Below are 21,298 nucleotides of genomic sequence, written 5' to 3'. Positions count from 1 at the left end.
TATTATAAAACTGTTATGGTTCTTTAGTGACGTAATCAAAAAACCAAAATAATCAACCACAAAGTTCAACACTGCAGCATTACATGATTATCATGAAAATGAAACAACTCTAAGTTACGGAGTACTGTGTCAAACTAAATCTCACACTTGCCTGTCACGCAACTTCGACACAGTATCTTACAATTATCTGCTTGCTTGTCCTCTTTATTGGACCACATGCTGGCCTAGGGCAAGGACTGCCTTATAATCTCTATTCTCTCAACATCTGCGGCAAAGCTGCTGCGGAGTGCTCAAGGAATGCTGGTAAAAGGACTAAACCAGTGTCTAAGCCTCTTAATTATTTGCTGGAATTGGCATACTCATCTGGTGAGTTGGGAAATAGGAACTATAGGTTTTTTTAATTACCAACATAAAAAAGTCATTCAATGAGGTTGACAATAGCTTTCTGTGATGGAGAGAAGAATTTACATCCCTCCTGGAATATCTCCTCCATTCAGCCATGACAGAAAACAGGCTTTATCAATAAGTTAAAAGGATGGGGTTATGCATTCAACCAAAATATAAACTGCAGCTTTCTAATAGTATCGTATGTGAGAGGAAAATAAAAATTTCAATTAACACGTGAAATCAAAACATAGTTTCTCCTCTGGGTTGGTGCCTTCATATAGACCCTTGGTGTTCCTGGCCTGAGACACTGCAAGAGATTCTAAACTCATCTCCCTGCCTCCTGTCTTACAACTCTAATCCATCCTTTACCCCAATGGGAGATTTTCTCAAATGATTTTCTCTAACAATCCCTTGTTTAACTTGGACTGCTAAGTCCTAATACCAACAGGATAGGATTCAAACCTCAGTGTCTTTGATATCCCTGCCCTGACCTCTGTCACAGCACTGACACTCACATGTCCCCCTCCTGGACTGCTTGCTGCCATAGGAAAGGGCTCATTTCTCATTCTTCTCTGTGGGACCCTGACGCCTAACGGAGGACTGACAAGAAAGTAGGAATTGATATACACTTACTAAGCAGGTCCAAACGGCCTAATGAAATATCCAGGTGACCCATAGACCCAATCTGAGCCTTTATATCTTACCAAGGGAGCAGTTGCTCTGCATCCGTCCATCTGTGGAGCAGCGAAGCATGGAGCCGATCACCTGGCCCCCTACCACAACCACCCGGATATCTTTTCCGTGGGACTCCTTCACATACTTCTGGAACAGGTAGGGAACATCATGGCGGACTAGATGGCAGATGTCTGAAAGGTGATGTTTGTCTCTTGCCAGAAAAACAGCTTTTCCTTTAGGAAGAAAGATGAAGAGCAAGAGAAACAGTTAGGGAAGCCTCAGGCCCCTGTCCTTGCCATTATGCCTCCCTGTCCCAAATGCGCATCAGTTCTCTCTGAACTTACCTCATTTTGGCCCTTTCTATTTCTCTGATGAGACTCCTGCTTCTTATCAAATGGCCATTGAACCTTATTTTCTCTTGATTTTCCTCAGGTCTTAAAAAACTGTTGAGTCTCTCCCCGTGAGAAAACCACCACTCTTCTCAAAATGAAACAGTAATGCATTCCAGAAATACAGAGAAGGGGCTAAAGTAAAATCCTAAGGATCTAATCAAATCCATTCCAGAAAGAGTTAATTAGCATTTCCTATCTCCTGAGGATGATGACTGGGCAGGGTCCATGGCCAACACATTTTTTTTTTGTATCCCCCAAATCTCACATTGGGCTTGGTATACAAAGCAGATGTCCATCAATGTTTACAGAGCACAATTAATTGAACATTTTTAGAGGAATCCGAAGTGGGTATGGAAAGAAATTCAAAACAGGCAACCATAATACAGCATGATTTGCATTAAAAGAGGTCTATGCAAAATCTATGGGAGCTCAAAGTAGGGAGCCCTGACAGAAGTCCTATTAATTATTTATTTATTTAATTTTGAAAGGAAGGATCCATATTTCTATTGCTTTCTGGGAAAGCATTCCTTCTTGATTCTAAACTTTTTATTTCCTGATTGAATCACCTATGGTTTTATAATTTTTCAGTATCTGCTTTCATTTGCATATTAGTCAACAGATCTGAGCAGGGGTTCCTAAAAGATTTGCTGTGCAGATCTGTCTTAAGTATGCCAGTCTGAACACTCTTTTCAGCAAAGACGGAACAAAGAAATGGTTTTCCCAATTTCATGACACCATCACAAAAGAAGTGAAAACTCTCTGAAGTTTTTTTTTTTTTTTTTTTTGCAATAGTACTGGGGATTGAATCCAGGGACAGTCTACCATTGAGCAACATTTCCAGACAATTTGATTTTTTATTTTGTCATAGGCTCTAAGTTGCTGAGGCTGATTATCCTCCTCAGCTTCCCAACTTACTAGGATTACAGGCATGTGCTACCACACCTGGCCCTCCAAAGTTTCAATAAAAAGACTGATGGGCATCAGTTCCTAGTGGCATATAAGACTGAAAAATAACTTCCCAAAACATGACATAACCAGTAATTCATTCCTGAATGAATCCAAGACATTCAACAGAATTGGAGGAGTGCAAGCAAGTGATCTGAAGATGTCCAAGTGACAGGTGGTAGGAGGGTGTGCAGTTAAGTGGGCAGTCAGTGTCATTTAGAGAGGGTCCTGCAAGGGCACAGGAAGAAACAGGAGTGACACAGAACAGTGAGTAGACATAAAACAGCATCTGACTTGTTCCAAGTCTCAATTAATGAGCAGAAGTATAAGCAGTTAGACACTTGGCATCAGGAGATCAGGCATCTGGCAACAGATGGCTGGGGTTTAGTTAGAAGCACTGGAGTTCTCTGGACATTAGGTGGGATTTTCAGTAGAGATTGGTGGCTAGGGATTGGTTCAGAGGTCCTAAAATGGGATTTTAGTCTGCAATGAACAAAGGAATAGCAGTTTTAAGGCAAGGAGGAGGGAAAATAAAAAAGAAAGGCACAAAGATTAATCATCTACCAAGTGCCAAGCACTTTTTCTCTTATTATTTCATTTACACTTCACACTAGTCCTATGAAGCCATGAGTAAGGACAGTTATTTCTGTTTTATGGATAAGGAAATAAAAGGTCCATAAGCTTAGTAACTTTCTCATGGGCACAGCCCGTGCATTCACTCCCTCCTTGGATTTATTCCATACAGTTGGCTCTGTATATGTGAGGATTCTCCATCTGAAGATTTATCAATCACAGACCAAAAAATTATTTTAAAAATCACAGCATCCATACTGAACATGTACAGATATTTTTCCTTGTCATGATTCCCTAAACAACACAAAACAATTATTTATATAACATTTGCATTGTATTACATTTTGTAAGTAAACTAGAGATGATTGAAAATATACAAGAGGATATGTGTAAATTATTTGCAAATGCTATACCATTTTATATAAGGGTCTTATACATCTACGGACTTTAGTATCCCTGAGGGATCCTAGAACCAATCCTCTGTGTATGCCAAAGGACATTGATACTAGAGTCTAACTTAAAAGTACTGAAACTCGGGGCTGGGGATGTGGCTCAAGCGGCATTGCGCTTGCCTGGCATGGGTGAGGCCCAGGTTCGATCCTCAGCACCACGTACAAACAAAGATGTTGTGTCCACCAAAAAACTAGGAAATAAATATTTTTTAAAAATTCTCTCTCTCTCTTTAAAAAAAAAAAAAGTACTGAAACTCTGTTTATTCCCTATCCATTTTTCCTTCTACTAGACTGTACGTTGCATTAGTAACAAATCATCTGAAAATAAAATTAAGAACACAATTCAATTTACAATAGCATCAAAAGGATTAAAGTATTTAGGAATTAATTAAAACAATGATGTACAAGATTTACACACTGAAATGATAAAATGCTGTTGAGAGAAATTAAAGATCTAAATAAATGGGAAGACATGAATTGTTAAGATGGTAATACTTCTCAAATTCAGCTATCATTCCCTATCAAAATTCCGACTTCCTTTTTGGAAGAAATCAACAAGCTAATCCTAAAATTCATATGGTATTGCAAAGTATCCCAAAAAGTCAAAATAATTTTGAAGAAGAAAGACAAAACTGGAAGATTCACACTTCCCAATTTCAAACTTACTATGAAGACATAGTAATCAAGACAATGTGACCTGGCATAAAGACAGACATGTATGTCAATGACATGAAATTGAGATACAGATTTTAAAAAAAGAAAGTTTGAGAGCTCAGAAATAAACCTTCACATATATGGTCAACTGAGTTTTTCACTGTTGTTGTTCAGTGCTTAGGGACTGAACCCAGGGCCTCACACATAGGCAAGCACTCTACCAAAGAGCTTTATCTGCAGCCTGGTCAAATTTTTGATAAGGATTCCCAGAGCAATCAATGGGGAACAAATAGTCTCTTCAACAAATGGTACCGGGGAAACTGAATATTCACCTGTAAAAGAATCAAACTGGACCCTGACCTCATGCCATATACAAAAATGAACTCAGAATGGATCAAAGACTCAGATATAAAACTATAAAACTCTCAGAAGGAAGCTTACATAAATCAATGTGACCTTGGATTAGGCAGGCACAAAAATAACATCAAAAGCACACAGAACCCGAAGAAAGAATAAAATTGGCTTTATCAAAATAAAAAATCTTTTGTGCACCAAAGACACTACCAAGAACATGCCCATAATCCCAGTGGCTCTGGAAACTGAAGCAGGAAGATCACAAGTTCAAAGCCCATCTCAGCAAATTAGTGAGGCACTTAGCAACTCAGCAAGACCCTGTCTTTAATAAAATATGAAAAAAAGGGGGGGCTGGGAATGTGGCTCAGTGGTTAAGCACCCCTGGGTTCAATCCCCAGTACCTAAAAAAAAAAAAAAAAAAAAAGAAAGAAAGAAATGAAAAGGCAACATACAAAATGGTTAAAAACAAAAAGTTCAAATTATATATTTAAGAAGAGTCAAGTATCCACATTAAAGAACCTATAAAACTCAAAAATAAAGGAACTAGTTTAAAAATGGGCAGAGGATTTGAGTAAATTTTCCTCCAAAGAAAATTTAAATATGGCCCCTAAGCACATGAAAAGATGCTTGACATCATCAGTCATTAGGGAAATACAAATCAAAACCATAAGGAAATAACCACTGCATGCCCACTAGGATGGTTCTAATAAACATACATACATACATACATAGAAAATAACAAGCATTGGCAAGGACGTGTGCAAAGGAAACTCTCATATGATGTTGCTGGTGGGAATATAAAATGGCATAACCACTGTAGAAAGCAACTCGGCAGTCTTCTAAAAGTGAAGCAGAGATTACCACAGCACTTGGCAATTCCATTTCCAGATACTCAAGAGAAATAAAAATGTCTGGTCACATGAAAACCTGTACACAAATGTTCATATAGTAGCATTATTCTTAATAATCACAAAGTGGAAATAAACAACCCAAATGTCCACCAACCAATGAACAGGTAAACAAAATGTGGTATATCTATACAATGGAGTATCACTGACAAAAGGGGTAGAGCAGCGCTACATGCTACAACATAGATAAACTCTGAAAACATGCTAAGAAGCCAGACACCAAAGTCCATCTATTATATGAATCCATTTATTTAAAAATGTCCAAAACAGGCAAATCCAAGGAGATAGAAAATAGAATAGTGGTTTCCAGGGAATGGGGAAAGGGCAATTAGGACTAACTTTTTTTTTTAATTTTTATTTTTATTGGTTCTTTCTAGTTATACATGACAGTAGAGTCCATTTTGATATAACAGGTACAAGGTTTCTTTGGTGGGGGGGAGATAGAAATGTTCTGAAATTAGATAGTGGTTATTATCATAAGACATAGTGAATATACTAAAATCCACTGAATTTTATAACTTAACAGTAGTAAGTATTTAGGAATACCTATAAATTATATCTCAATTTTTAAAACTTCAAAAAATATTACATGTTATGTTTCATTTCTGTTTATTGACTATCACACTTTTCTATAATGTAAGCATCTTGAGGACAAGAATTTTTGTGTTGTTTTGTGTGTGTGTGTGTGTGTGTGTAGGGGGGGTGCTGGGGATTGAACTCAGGGCCTTGTGCAAGGCAAGGCAAGCACTCAACCAACTGAGCTATATCCCAAGCCCATGTGTTGTTCTTATCTCTATCCTTAGAATCTAGAATAGTACATGGAATTCTATAGGCACTTGATAAACTTAGTTGCATTTTATGTACATTTCACAATTTTTAAAAATAGTGATGAGATTGGTTAGATTTTAGCACAGCAGCTTATGTGAATAGTATCAAAGCTCCCCTTTGCTAACTTCTCTTGCTCAATAGTCTTTTCTTTTCCCACTAGCGGTTTCGTTCACACTTGCTTCTGTGTGTTCACTCATCTCTTCCAGTTCAAATTCTACATGGTAACTTAAGTCTCCTTTCATGGCAGAGTGGACTCCTCCCTCCTTCAGGCTTGTCTGCTAGAGTGGTCATCACCCTGCAATGGAACCCCTCTGTGGTCTACTCACTGGGTCTCCTTGAGAGCAGTGATTATGTCTGGTTCATTTCTATGTCACAGATCCTACATCACAGACACTATCATCACATACCTGTTTGGGGCTATTTCCCCTTCTCCAGATGCCCTGAGCCTAAGCATGCTATGCCATCCGGGCCTCTTGGAGAGTTACCTGCTCACATATTACAGGAGGACGCTCTCTTCTGCTGAGTCCCTGGTATGCACCGAGCCCTGCATTGGGCCTCACAGAGACAGAGGTTCAGAATCTAGTCCCTACACTTGAGCTGCTCACAGTCTAATGAAGGAAACAGGCACTTACACCTAAAATGGTCATCAGGAGTAGCACTATGACAGAAACATGTACAAAGTGATACGGAAACGAAAAGGCTAGAGCAATTAATTTTGTCTGGAAGACAGTAAGGGAGACCAAGGATGAGGATGGAAAAGAAATGGTATTAGGAGCTGGCCTTATAGGATGAGCCAAAGTTGACCAGGTGGGCAGAGGAAGATGGTGCTCCCAGAAAAGTGAAGAGGGCAAAGGATTATGGAGAGGAAAAAGCATGGTCTAGCTGGTGAATGAGAGGCAGTGGGGAGTGGACTAGGAGGGGTCCACATGACCAGAGAAGGCTGCAAAGGAAGGTTGAGCTGTCTGCCCGGGGCCCTAGTGCCATGATAAGGAATATGGACTTAGTCTAACAGCAACACAGGGGCTGCAGTGGGGGCTGTTCAGCAAAAGAGTGACAAGAATAGATCTGTTTCAGAGAAATCACTCCTCCCCCCAAAAAAATAAATGAATAAAATAAGATGAACAGAGGTTGCACTAGCAGAGGAGCTCAGAAACCCATCAATAAAGACAGATGTCTATTGCAATAGCCCAAGAAAAGAGGACAAAAGCAAGGACAGAGAGGACCAAGTGGAGGGGACCAGGAGAATCACCCTGCAAGCTCCTCAAGCAGAGCTTCCACTTGTGCAGGTGGAGCTGCTGCCCTTGCAGACTGATCACCCAGGAAAGCCCAGGAAGGGAAGCACTGACCCTGGTGGCCTCGCGTGCTCTTCACCACGACTGGGTAGCCCAGGGGCTCAGCTTCATCGATCATTTTTGAAAAGTCTTCATGTCCACCTGCCAAGAAAGAGTGAGAGTCAGCAAAGATAAAGCTGATTGTCAGGGAGTGGTCATCCCAGCCCCTTCTGCAGGAGGCTTCATATCTCCCTGATTAAGACAATTCAAACCCATTGGATCCAACAGACATACATTATGTGCCTGTAATGTAAAAGGTGGGAGCAGAGAGGTATGGAAATCAAGATTTACCAAGCACCTGTGTGGTGGAGGGTGCCCGTAGCTCCAGTTCATATAATCCTGGCTGTGGGGGGCAGAATTCTAGGATGGCCCTCAAGATTCCCACCCCCAGTGAGCACTCCTTGTAGAATTCCCTCTTGAACATGGCGGGGACCAGTAAATATGATGGGATATCATTCCTGTGATTAACTTCTTATCTATCTCTACTTGGCCCCATCCAATTCCTTCTCCACAGAGTAATCAAAGTGATCTTCTGCCCTGTCACTCTGACCAGGCCACCTCCCTGATGAAAATCCTCTGATAACTTCCTGTTAATCTTGGATTAACCCTATCTCATTTTTGTGCTGTTATGGCACCGTTTGATCTTTCCAATCCTAAAGTTCAATTTTCTCTCTCTTTACATTCTACACACTATTCTCAATACCACCAATAGATCAGGTTCTCTCTTACCACCAGGTCTTCCAATGTTCTCTCTGCTTAGATTACACCCCCCCACCCCCGGCTCCCATACCCCTTCTTTTAGCAGGACAACTTCAACTTAGATGGATGTTCTCTAAAGTCTTCTAAACTGCATTGGGATTACCCAGGATCACTAAGTCTCACCAAGACACTGAATGGTCTGGACTGAACTTGCCCTTTTACCTGTTATCTTCTGCCTCTGATGGACTGGGAATACCTCTTACTGCTATGACCCTGTGCCTGGTACTGTGGCTGGCATGTAGTGTCAACAGACACATATTTGGCGATTGACTTACAGACAGAAAAAAGCAAAGACATTTCAGACAGAGGGAATGGCCAGGATAAAGACTCAAGATATTGAATCACCTAAAATGAACAGACTCACATTGAAAAGCAAGTCATACTGGAAGGTTTCTGATGAGAGAAAACACAGAGAGGCAGAAGGTTTGGAAAGACAAGTTCCTACTGTATTTTAAGGAGACTCACCATAGGAGAAAGTGTCTGGCATGGGGACCCCATGTCCAGCCAGTTCTTGGAACGTCCAGAATTTGTTGATGCAGTTTAAGATGCTCTGTGGGCGGTTGACCAAGCGGCAGCCCAGCTTCTCCAGGTGCCGCAGGACAGTGATGTCGCTGTCTGACTGCACAGAGGGTGTGGACACCCTCACCACCACCACATCTGGAAAGGTGGTAAGGGCCTTCTGGTTCAGCTGGAGGCCTGCAATCCAAGGATCAGAGTGAGCCCTGTGCTGCCATGATTCAGTTCACCCAAAGAACCGCTTCCAACAGACTCCTCAAGGTTGAACCTGGCGGGAACAGAGCCTCAAAAATGGCCACTGGGATATTCTGGTGTGTGTTACAAGAAGATCTATAGGTAACCCTATTCTCCAAAAGGATGAGCAGCAAATGATAATGAGGAAACACCAAGCAATGAACAGAAAAGGAAAAGAGCAGCATATCAGTAATAAACCAAATTAGAGGAATCAGCAGGAGATATGTATTCCAGCATTTTCCTTCCATACAGGACTAGTAGTAAGTACTTAAAGCACAGTGGTTTAGGAGGCGGAGGACTTGAGGAAAAGGCAAAAAGTGCAGCCCCATTCAGGAATCCACATACTCCTTTATGACTTCATCTTAATAAGTCTATCTGGCTGGAACATTCTGCAACTATTTAAATGATTTTTTATGAATATACTGTTATTTGTCAAATGTGTAAGTATCAATGTTTACAGGAAAACAGGATACAAAATTATAAATATTGCATTCCAATCTCAACTATATAAACAGATACAAATTGAAAAAGGCTAGGAGGAAATATACCAACATTTTAACAGTGGATAATGGAACTACAGATAACTTCTTTTTTATGTTTTATATTTATTTGTATTTTCCAGAATTCTCCAAGTGCATATTACCTTTATAACAAAAAAAATTTTAAAAATCAGTCTACTAAAAATCAATTCAATTCAGTATTTAACAGATATCAAACTCAATATTCAGCATTAAATAATATTAATTGAAATATATGACAATACATACAGTGAAAAGACCTGAAGCTGTATTACACTGAGTTAATTGGGAGTATTGGCTTGACGTGAAGACTCAAAAGAAACTGAGTAGTCTTCAAGTTATTGAAGGAGTTCTATGCAAAAAAATTTATGGCTTATCTTCAAAGACTCCAAGACATAGAGCTAGCCATAAAAGCAGTATTTTGTCTGGGTATTCTTTGCTGAATCCAGCCTCTAGACCCATGCCTAGTGCATGGTAGACACAATTTCTCCATCAGGGATGAATACTAACAATACCAAAGCTCTAAGTTGAGAATGAAGCGGGGGGGGGGGGGGGGACACTAAGCACAAAAACAAAAACAAAAAAATAAACCCACAGAACAACTAGGTGGATCTAACACACTTGTAGGAGATGTTTCACCAATTTGAAAAGGCAGGGTGCACAGGTGCAATTACTAAGCTAAAATGTTTTCAGTATTCCTGCTGATAGTGTGAACCTAAGAAAGTAGAACATAATTCACAGGGATAAAAAGCCTCCAGGTTATCTTCACTTTGTCATCAAAAAGCAGTATCACTCATATGGGATGCTTTTATTGTACTTTGAAATATTCCTTTGCCACTTATAGCCCTGGGGGAAAATAATATGAAAGGAAGGAGGGAATGACCCTGTGTGTTATCCTCAAAAATGGTAGAAGAAAGAGAAGTATCTGAGTTGATGGAAATGGCGAGTATATACAGAACACCCAGGACAGCATTACACAGTGAGATCGTATAGGCAAAAGTGCTTTGAAAACCATAAAATGCTATACATATGCAAGGCACTCCACTCAGCAAGGTAGGACAATTTATGGAGATTTTTTACCACCTAATGAGAAAAATGGCTTTGCAACAGAAAAGTGACCTATAAAAGCGGGAAGCAACAAAAAACATCTGGCTTTCAAATCTCAACGTGAAGCCACAGACAAACAAACTTCTAAGTGGGAAGAAAATAATTTAATCCATTTCTGGAAGTACCAACCACAAGTGCACAGAGACAGCTCAGCCTCAACAAGCAGATTCACATATACCTAGGAAGTCTTACCAGGACTTCATCTCTCTTCTCCAAAGGTATATCTTTGGGCCTGGCTCATTCCAACTGAAGCCTTTAATAAATGAAGAATGGAATGGGTTAAAGTGGAGCCGAAAAGGCTCCACCAAGCAGTTAGACAGGTCTGGTGTCTGACTCTGTGCTGCTGTCCAGCCCTGTGCAGAGGGCTTTAGGGTGCGTCTGCAAAACTAATCACGCCGGCCCTCCATATCCATGGTTCCACATGTGCGGATCCAACCAACTGTGGATAGAAAGTACTCAAAAAAAATTAATATGCACCTCTACTGAACATGCACAAATGTATATCTTGTCATTATTTCCTAAACAATACAGTATAACAACTAGTAATAGGGCTGGTGAGGAGCTCAATGGTGGAGCACTTGCCAAGCATGGGCAAGGCCCTGGGATAGACTGCAGCATGACGGGGTGGGGGTGGGGGGGGAACACAACTGTTAATATAGCATTTACACTGTATTGGGTACCATAAGTAATCTGGAGATGATTTCATGTATACAGAAGGCTGTGTGTAGGTTATATGTAAGTACTACATTATTTTATATAAAGGACTTGAACATCCTCAGATATTGGTGTGGGGTGGGGGGAGTCCTGGGACAATCCCCTATTGATACTAAGGGATGACTCTATCTTAATCCACTGGCACGGTTCTGACATTCTCGCTCTGGGCAACACTGCTTGACCCCTAATCATTCCCCTTGCCTTCTCCATCTCATTTCTAGAGTGTGACTTCTGGCAGACAAAAGGCTGCCCCTCATAATGGCTTCAGTGGGAGAAGCCGCTTCAACACCATGGCCAAGAACAATCTGGATTTAAAGCTGGCCCTTAGTAAACGTGTCTGAATTCTGAAACTTTTGACCATGTAAGTAATCTCTGCTCTCTCTCATTAACATCTCCTATTCAGGAAAGGACCTGATAAGCTTAATGCAGAAAAAAGCTTACTTAACCTGTCACCTTTCCCAGAATCTTTAACATTCCCACAGCAATCTACAGGCTTCAAGACAAAGGAATGAGAAGCTGATGCAGGACATGAGGAGGACAGGGCTCTGTTTAGCTGCAGTGAATGGAAGGAAAGCCCTGAACAGAGAGCAGTTCTTGTCCTCAAACAAGGGATTTTCCACGATTGGGCATCACTTTAACTTGGGGAGGTAGGAAAGGAGATGCACTGCTTCTGGGATCCATGAGGTCCTCTAGATTTCCAGACTGGGTGTGTGACTTACTACGCTCACTCTCTCATTACTTAAAACAAAACAGAACAAAAACTAAATTGAAATGACCACTCAGTCCTAAACAGGTTAAAAAAAAAAAAGACAGTAGTGAACAATAATAATGATGATGATGATGATGTTAAATTTTAAAAATAAATCAGACCCCAACTAATTAGTACAGTGACCAACAGTCAACCTAGTCTAAGTCAACCTTTTGAAACCAAAACAACATTTTCTCCAACTTACTTCTAAAAAGAATAATCTACTTTCGTGCGTGATTGGGTCCTGATTTCTTTTTAAACTCTACTTTCATTTGGAAATATTTTAATATATTAAAAACAAGATAGAAAACTAGGGTAACCCTCCCAAAGAACTGAATCTGTTTTTTGTAACCTATATATTGAGATAAATTAAATTCTACAAAACTAGACTTATGCATTTGTATGTGTAATAGCCGAAATAAAAAATGCACTTCGTAACGAGGAGAAATAGTATTACTGTGAAATAAGCAAATCATTTTTCGAAAGTAGTGCCCTAAAATTTAAAAGCTATTCTCAATCATTCATACCCATAGAGGGAATAGAAGCATGGGTAATAAAAGGTGCTATAATTCAGATCCGAATTCACCTAGCATTTTTATTGAGCATCTGTTGTGTTGAAGGTGCTTTGCCAAGAACTTTAACATATATCATACCATTTAAAGAAAGGCATCTTATAACACTGATCATTGGAACAGATTTGACTATAAATATCTTGGCCTTTACATAGAACTGATGCAAAACGGGTCACCACCCTCCCACCCTGTGCACACGCATTACTTGAGTGTGCACACACACGACATCCTTGGCAGCACAAAAGAAAGCTACAACACTAACCTGGTTTCTAACATGCTACAAAAAAATCTTCATGTACAGCTGGGTGCGGTGGGGCACACCTATAATCCCAGGAGGCTGAGGCAGGAGGATTGAGAGTTCAAAGCCAGCCTCAGCAATGGCAAGGCACTCAGCAACTCAGTGAGACCTTGTCTCTAAATAAAATACAAAACAAGGCTGGGGATGTGGCTGAGTGGTTGAGTACCCCCCTGAGCTCAGTCCCGGTCTCCCCCCAAAAGAACTTCATGTATAAAGCAAACAGTAGAAATAGAGAAGCAGTGGGACCCTGCAGCACCAGAGCAAAGGCCCTCACTCACGGTACCTCTTAGGACCATTCTATTTTAGCAGAACTGTGAATCAGTGGTTGGCAGCTCTGAAATGTGTCAGAAATCAACACCACCACTACGGAGGCTAACCCATGTTGCACCTTGGATTTTCTTGCTTGTCCTGAGGAAGCTGTATCATCCAAACATGATCTGGCTCCTGTCATTCTCCAGCTTTCCCCTTATTTTTTCCTGTTCCATCCAAAGCATTTCTCATAAGAAAGTTATTTTTAATTCCCGAGTACATGCTGTCACCACCGCTCCTTGGCTTTTAAAAAGTTCTTGGTGCAGATGCCCAAAGAAATTTTACCTCCACCTCGCTAAAACCCACAGTTCGTTATGTGGCCACTTTCACTTTCCACCAAGGGCTATTTTGAGGTCATTTAATTCAACTCACCCTTTATGGAACTGTTGGTGTGAGTCAGACACACTATTAAGCAGGAATACAAAGATGAACCAGGTGGTCTCTGCCAACCAGGAGCTTAGTCTCCTTATGGAGAAAGATAGAGACATGACTTTGTCATTCATTCACTCATTCAACAAGTTTATTGTTTTATGAATTCATTCAGCAAATATTTATTGAGTGCCTACTTTGGGCCAATCCCACAGCTAGTTTGGGTTTTCCCAGAAGCACACCCTGAGACCATGATTTAAGTGCCAGTAGCCTATTTGAGTGAGAATTTGAAGAAACACTGGTGGGGGAGAGAATGTGGCAAACTAAGGTTATCGTATTTTGAGTTACCACCTACTAGAGCTGAGGCCTGCTGAGGATTAGTACACACATCTCAGTTATTCCACCTGGGGAGCCTGGGAGCAAGCGACTTAGAACTTTGGACACCAACTCACCCTTTGGTTGAAACCTGTCTGAGGGCATGGCTTTAATTCCCCAACCCTTCGGCCTGCCATGCATATGTGGGCAGAATGGGCTCCTGTGACCCACAATAGCCATCAGAGAGAGGTGCAGAAGTCAGTGGCTGAAAGTGGGGGCCCAGTACAGTCAATAGTAAGGGGCAAAAGGAACAGGCAGGCAACTGATAGCTAAGGAACAGGTACCATCCAAAGGACATGGGGGCAAAAGGGGTGTGAGGGAAACCATATCCCTAGAATTCAAGAAGAAAGACAACACACAACTGTTATTAATGCCTTTAATGCCCTGGACAGAGCACATAGGTATTAGAAGAGTTGTCAGGCCACGTATGGTGGTGCATGACTGTAATCCCAGCAATTCAAGAGGCTGAAGTAGGAGGATCACAATTTGAGGTCAGCCTCAGCAATTTAGGAAGAGGTTCAGCAACTTAGCAAGATCCTGTCCCAAAATAAAAAATAAAAAGGGGCTTGGGACTTAGCTCAGTGGTAAAGCAGCATCCCTGGGTCCAATCCCTAGTACCAAAAAAAAAAAAAGAGTCAATATGCTAAGTTCTCTAATGGGCCTATAGATTCTTATATCTCAGCAAAGGAGAGGGAAACACTCAGGGTGATTATCTCTGCCTGAGGGAAACATTCAAGGAAAGTTTCAGAAAGGAGATAGACTTGGACAGTCATTCCAAGAAGTCAAGGTGACATGAGATGAAAGGCTATTATGGCAAATGAATAGAGTCCTGGCGTTCACATCAGAGCTCTGATTCCATTCTTTGCAGGCATGTAGCTTGACAAAACTCAAAAGTCTCTCTGGGTCTTGGTTTTATTTTTGTGAACAGAAGGGTCCCAGAGCTTTGCAAACCCTCTTGCCTCCCTTCTCCTACCGCTGCAGCTACCCCTACCACCACTACCACCGCCACCAACACCACCATCACCTCACTGACATATTCTTTTTTGCAATCACAAAGGCAAGTCTCCTCAAGTTCTTCATTCCTGTTCACATCAACCACCCAAGATGCCAGTCTTCAAAGCATGTCATTTCCATTACTTCACTAAAACTGCCCTTATTAGAGCTGCTAATATAACATTGTAAAATCAATTCTCATTCCTCATTTTACTTGACCTGACAGCAACATTTGACACCATCTGAGCATTATCTTCCTTCTGGAGCTACTTACTCCACTTGGCTTCCAGGACACCATAGACTCCTGGGTTTCTTTACTCCTTTTATTCAGCCTCCTCCCCCTGACAAGACAGGAATGCTCCAGAGCTCTACCTTGGACCCCTCTCTTCTCCATCTATGTGCACACCTTATAAATATGCACCTCCTTTCCTATCTCCAAGCCAAGCCTTTCCCTGGATCCCAATATCTACCATCAACTGCCTACTTGACATTTCAACCGGGAGGTTTAATGGGCATCTCAGACTAAGTTCTGACACATATCATCGCCCCAAACTACCTGGTCTCTCCATTCCCATATGAGTAAATAGCAAATTTTATTCTTTTACCTAATCAGTTCCAAAAAACTTTGGAGTCCTCCTTGACTGGTCCCTCCTGGACACCCAAATCTGATCCAACAGGCAAATCCTGACCACTCTGTCTTTCAAATATGCCCCAGACCCAGTCTCTTTTCACTACCTCCCCTAAAATCACCCTAGTCCAACAACCACCTCTCGCCTGAATTGTAGCAATAACCTCCTAAGGGATCGCCTTGCTCCTGTCTTTGCTCCCACCAGTCTATTCTCAAATGTTTCCAGAATGACCCTGTGAGCCCAAGTCACTGGATCCCAGGCTCATCCACACAGAATGCCTTCAATCCCCACAAGGCCTTCCCTGCTTGTCTCCCATATGCCTCTGACAACCTCCTCACATTCGCCCCCGTGCTCACCCTGCTCTGCCACACTGGCCTCCTGGCTCTCCCGCTTGTCTGGCCTCCTCTGCTATCACATATCTAAATGGCCTGCTTCCTCGCCTCCTTCAGGTCTTTAGAGGGATAGCCTCTCTGGGTGAGGACAGCTCTAGCCACCTTGGGATGGCAAACCCTCCTTCACCTCCAGAAACATTCTGTCCTTCTTCTTGCTTTTTCAATATACTAGTTATTTTACTTACCTTATTTATATTCTATCTCACCCATCTAGAATGTAAACTCCTTGAGAGGCAGAGCTCTCTGGCTATTTTTCTCTGGTACCTAGAATGGTATCTTTTAGAATGGTGGGCAGTCAACAGATATTTGTTGACAGAATAAACTAACAAATGAATGAAATCATAACAGTGAAGGTGAAGACCATATCTATTCTTACTCTCTGCTACCTCAGTACCTGGCAGAATGGATGCTCAATAAACATTGTTGAATGGAATGAATGAATAGGACTGTTATGAAGATTAAGACATATGTTAACATATTAATAATAATGGAGTTACAGGCGTAAAGAACCATTATGCCTGTTTGTTCCTTAACACAAAGTAATTTAAATTTATCACTTTCTCATAGACTTGAGTAACTTTTTTTTTAATGTGACAGCACTTTTCTCCATCTGCTTAGAAACATTTTTTTAATTTTTATTTGTAATTATAGATGGACAGAATGCCTTTATTTTATATGTCAATTTGTATGTGGTGCTGAGGATTGAACCCAGTGCCTCATGCATGCTAGGCAAGCGCTTTGCCACTGAGGTACAGCCCCAGCCCAACTTGAGTAACTTTTTAATAGTGGAAGATCAAACAGAAATCGACCAAGAATTTCAGATCATGTTGTAGGTTTATATTAAAACAACAGAAACCCCTAGTAAGGTGCACTCTCTCAGGCAATGGGCAAGGTGACCAGGGAAGTGGCTGGAGGAAGAGGGGCTAGCACTATGTGTCCTTGGACTCCCTGCAGGTAAGGGGAGTGAGAGGAACTGTGGACGGTTGACATCTCTCAGTGACAGCTGGACTCCCTCCACCAGGCAAACCTAACAAATTTGGTCAAAGTATTATGGTAGCAGCAACAGGTGGTTGGGAAATTTATGAGTAAGGCTTTGGTATCTATGAAGGATCCCAATTCACTAGTTCTAGAACTTTTCCCAACAGTTCATGAGGTGGCTCTAAAAATGACTGTTAAAAACATAAACATTCCACCCATTCTTAGTCCTTGGGGTCAGCCTACAGATATGAGGACCCCTGGGGCAAAGCATACCCATGCGACATTCACATCAGTTTGGAAGCATTATACAATAAATGCTTCCACCCATTCTTTGACTTTTTTTCCACTAGTGCTGCACAGTGTATCCCTGAGATTACAAGGTATCAGGCCCAGGCCTTTAGCAGAAAGGCCTTTAGCAGAAGATCAAGCTCTCTGCACAAAAGTCAGCTTAGCACCCTTTCCTGCTAGTGTCTTTTTGCACCGTGATGGGGTGATGGGGTCCATGCTTTCTTTGGTTGTCTTTTGGCAGGCTGGGGTACACCACTGCCTCTTTCAAATTTACATAACATTCCCCTCCCTCAACTCTCTTAAATGTTAGCTGATTACTATAAGAATTCAAGAACATCTTAATTTAAGGAACTTGATTTATAAATTATCATATGGGGTTGGAAATATAGCTCAATGGTAGAGCACTATCCTAGTGTATGAAAAGCCCCAGGTTAGAATCCCCCACATCCCCCCAAAAGGGATGTGGCCACCAAGGTTTTAGCTCTGAAAGTAAGAGAAGGAATGCTGAATCATTCTGCTAAGAGACAAACTGTAACACAACCTCATTTCCCAGGTCAGATTCATTTTATGTGTTTTGGTTTCTGTCCCTGAGTTAGTGACTAGTTTCTTGAGCCAGTTTATGATTCAGATGGGTAGATGGTCAAAAAAACTTAATGTCACTAGTTAATCTGTCCTTTATGATGGCTCATCACAGAAACATTTACACATTCAATCATGATCTCCCAAACACAGAAGCTAATTATAACAAAAGTCTCATGTACTTCAAATTAGCCTTTAAGGCACTTTACTCAGTCATCCTACAAGCAGGAACTGCAGGCCTGCTATGTACCAGTTAGAGTATACATTTGAGGAATCCACAGTTATTCAGGGGGAGAAGGGATAGAAAGAAACCTTGTAAATAGAAGCATTACATTGAAAAGGTGAGTGTAACTTTTAAAGGTATGGAAATGTTATTTTGTTATTTAGTTTGGTAGCTCATGGAAGAGAGTGACTACTTGCAGACATGGTAGGGAGTTCAAGAAAGACTTGTATACAGAGATGAGTGATTTGTGCCAGATTTAAGGGATGAATAATAATTCATCATGTGGAGGGGGCAAGATGAACAACTCAGAGGATTTTAGTGTAAGGCCAGGAATCATAGAGTGATATGTTGAAGTCACTGTAAGCTCATGTAGAGCAGAAGGGGTGAGACACACACAATGTTTAGACTAGAATTACTAAGTATTGGTTCTAATTCCCAGCCACTATTATGTGTCAGTGACCCACATTGGCATCTATAAGAATTAATATGTAAATTAAAAAACCTAGACCTATGCCTTACACAAAACACTATAGATAGATAGCTAGCCATGGCTATTAATAATAGTAATAATAATAATATGATGTGCACTTTGTCACATTCATCACCTTATGCTTAGGGTTGAGAATAATTAATAAATATTTGGTGAATGAATGAATGAACTGTGGCTTCTAAAAAAGAAATGGGAGAGAGTTGTGATTTTCATAATGCTACACCCAACAGAAGTGAAAGGAGGATGTTTTCTATAGGATTGCTTGAGTCACCTAAAGATCATTCCCCTTGCCCCAGTTACCTTCCCAACCATCTTTTTGGGGAAGGGTAGATTACTACATTAAGAATAATAAGCATGAAACCTTGCATTTGTATAGCATTTTCTGTTTATATGTATAGTATTATTTAAAATAATTGCAACCTTTAAATTCAAAACTTTGAATCTCTTATCTGAATCCTACTTCCAGATACAACCTGAAATTCAAGTTATTGGATTTGGTCTCCCATTAGCCTCTGGAGAGGAAAGCTCACAAATGAATTTAAGCAATTCATTGAGGCACTGACCACCCATATGTTCCCCAAATCAACTTCTTTATTATCTACCTACCCTAATCTAAAGAAGAAAAGAAAGAAGTAATGGCACAAAGACTTTGAAAGGTGGTACCTTAATTTCCTAAATTATAAAATTGCTTGCAAAGTCAGTGTCTAGTGAGAAAAATTTGAATTTAATTCAGCTCAATTCCACATCTACTGAGAAAGATACCATAAGTTGTGGGTATCTAAAGCATAATTATCTGTATAAATGGGCTGGGATTTAGGATATCAAGTTTTTTGGGGGGATTCCAGAGATTGTTTTATAGTGTTAGAAATTGAACCCAGGCCTATACTCCAAGACCCAGATATTAGGTTGTTTTGTTTTGTTTTAACTGTGGATGTGCTAGCTAGATAGATAGTATTGAGGAAGTCACTACATCTATTTGAGCCTCAAGTTCTTTGTAAAATGAAGGAGTTAAAATGGATGATCTTCAAGTCCTTCTCAGCTCTCATATTCTATAATTCTCAAAAGGGAAATAGCATCACTATCATTATAACTGTATATATTTCAAGTAAGTGAATCCTGAAGTATTTTTCAGGGGAATAACTGGCTCAGCAAATTGCTGAGGGTTTTCTACAGTTTGACTATAGAAGAAGCTGGGAAATAGAACTCACATCTTTATTCATGCAAAAATTGAGTGCCTACTACATACAAAGCATCATTCAAGTCACTATCATAGCCCTGAACAAAGCAAACAAGGTGGCTCTTCTCACAGAACTCACTTTCTGGTGCTTGAATTAACCTATTCCCACAGCCAATAAATCTTTTGACAGCTAAGAACAGCAGAAATGGTGATCTAATAGGCTTGTTTTATGTGCTTTGATTTGTATGTAACCATTTCTGAATTATCAAGAAATAAAAACTGCATCAAAAATTACTTACCTTCAATTTCTCCATCACCAGGCAAATAGCTATGTAGGGTTTCTAGTAGTTAAAAATAAGTAACTCCTGGTTTGTGAACTGATTGGAATACATCCACACATGAATTCCATTAAATTTTAAGACACTAGACAAAGGTGTAAATGTTTTCTATAGGATGAGTGTTTAATTTTCTCTTGTACTAGGACTGATTCTTAAAAATGTTTTTTTTTTTCGATACAGAGAGCATTTTTCTACTTGTTCACAGAATTCATGATGGGTCTACAAAATGAACATGATGTGAAATTCTGGTTTCTGTAGCTCAAAAAAGACATCTTCATAAACTATAAAATAAATAAAGAAATAAGCAAGCAAACAAACTCACAGGGGCATGGGGAATATTAGGTGTGTGTGTGTGTTTTCAGTATCTAACTTAGATCAGCAAAATACAACAGATTATCCTATTTAAATATGGCATTAAAACATGGAATTTTCAAGCTGTGGAAACCTCAACCCTAAGTTTCATAAACGAGAAGCTTGAGATTTAAAGACAAAGTTACTTACCCCAAACAAAGACAAGATACAGAGCTGTAATGAGAATCCAGGTCTGCAGACTCCCTGTTCAGGAGTCTATTTCTACATTAACTAATTGTGAGTTTTAGCAAATCGAAGATAGAGAGAGGAAACCCTTTACATTACATTGGAAAGACATCTCTTTAAACATAAGGCACCTAATGTTTGTAGTGTATTTCTTCAACAGGATATACAATCTGATATTACATATATAGGGTTAGGTAAACTATGGATGAAGACCTACAACTGATATATTCCACTTAGAGACTGGTTATACTCAAAATCTCACTTGTAAGTATACTGTTCAGAATTTGGAATCCCTTTCCTTGCCAAAGAAAAGAAACAAATTATGTGCCTGTTTAATCCCATAGAATAATATGAACAGTATCCCAAGAAGCACCCTGAACTAGAATCAAGCCCCTTTGAGTCCTGGACCCTCTTAAATAGCTGGACACCTCTGGTGGAGCAAAGGAGACAATCAGCAAGTCAGTGGGTATGAGGTTTCCTAAGCCACAAATTCCTAAAGCAGAAAGGCCTAGTAGTAAGGATAATCAAGAATATCTGAAAACATACTTAACCTTTTGAGGTCAGGGTCAGAGATGACAACCACATCTTACCCCAAAAAAAGTCTCTGGGACACAGCAGTGGAGTGATTGAATGATGTGTACCTGAAATCACGGCTT

The 21,298-nt window shown here is 40.4% G+C and overlaps 1 protein-coding gene and 1 long non-coding RNA gene across 5 annotated transcripts in view; one reads left to right on the top strand and one right to left on the bottom strand.

Moving 5' to 3' along the window:
* Rimkla (ribosomal modification protein rimK like family member A) overlaps positions 1 to 21,298 on the bottom strand; it is a 41,249-nt gene that overhangs the window by 19,007 nt on the left and 944 nt on the right. For all 3 annotated transcript variants that reach the window (XR_005735141.2, XR_005735142.2, XM_005317885.5), the window contains exons 2-4: positions 8,724 to 8,954; positions 7,515 to 7,601; positions 1,092 to 1,295 (exon numbers count right to left, since the gene is read on the bottom strand). Coding sequence is in view for 1 of the 3 variants with exons in the window: in XM_005317885.5 (XP_005317942.2) it covers positions 1,092 to 1,295; positions 7,515 to 7,601; positions 8,724 to 8,954 (522 nt within the window). In the remaining 2 variants the exon portion in view is untranslated. The remainder of the gene's footprint in view (positions 1 to 1,091; positions 1,296 to 7,514; positions 7,602 to 8,723; positions 8,955 to 21,298) is intronic.
* LOC120890739 (uncharacterized) lies at positions 663 to 20,422 on the top strand. Of its 2 annotated transcripts, XR_005735143.2 has the most exons (3): positions 701 to 1,218; positions 11,569 to 11,708; positions 19,057 to 20,422. It is a non-coding gene; the product is annotated as an uncharacterized LOC120890739 (long non-coding RNA). The 2 variants fall into 2 exon arrangements; XR_013427737.1 differs by lacking the exon at positions 19,057 to 20,422 and having other exon boundaries at positions 663 to 1,218; positions 11,569 to 12,548.

The sequence above is a fragment of the Ictidomys tridecemlineatus genome, chromosome 11 (assembly GCF_052094955.1).
Source record: "Ictidomys tridecemlineatus isolate mIctTri1 chromosome 11, mIctTri1.hap1, whole genome shotgun sequence".
Lineage (NCBI taxonomy): Eukaryota > Metazoa > Chordata > Mammalia > Rodentia > Sciuridae > Ictidomys > Ictidomys tridecemlineatus.
The sequence above is the reverse complement of the archived record's forward strand: the minus strand, read 5'-3'. Positions and strand labels throughout refer to the sequence as shown.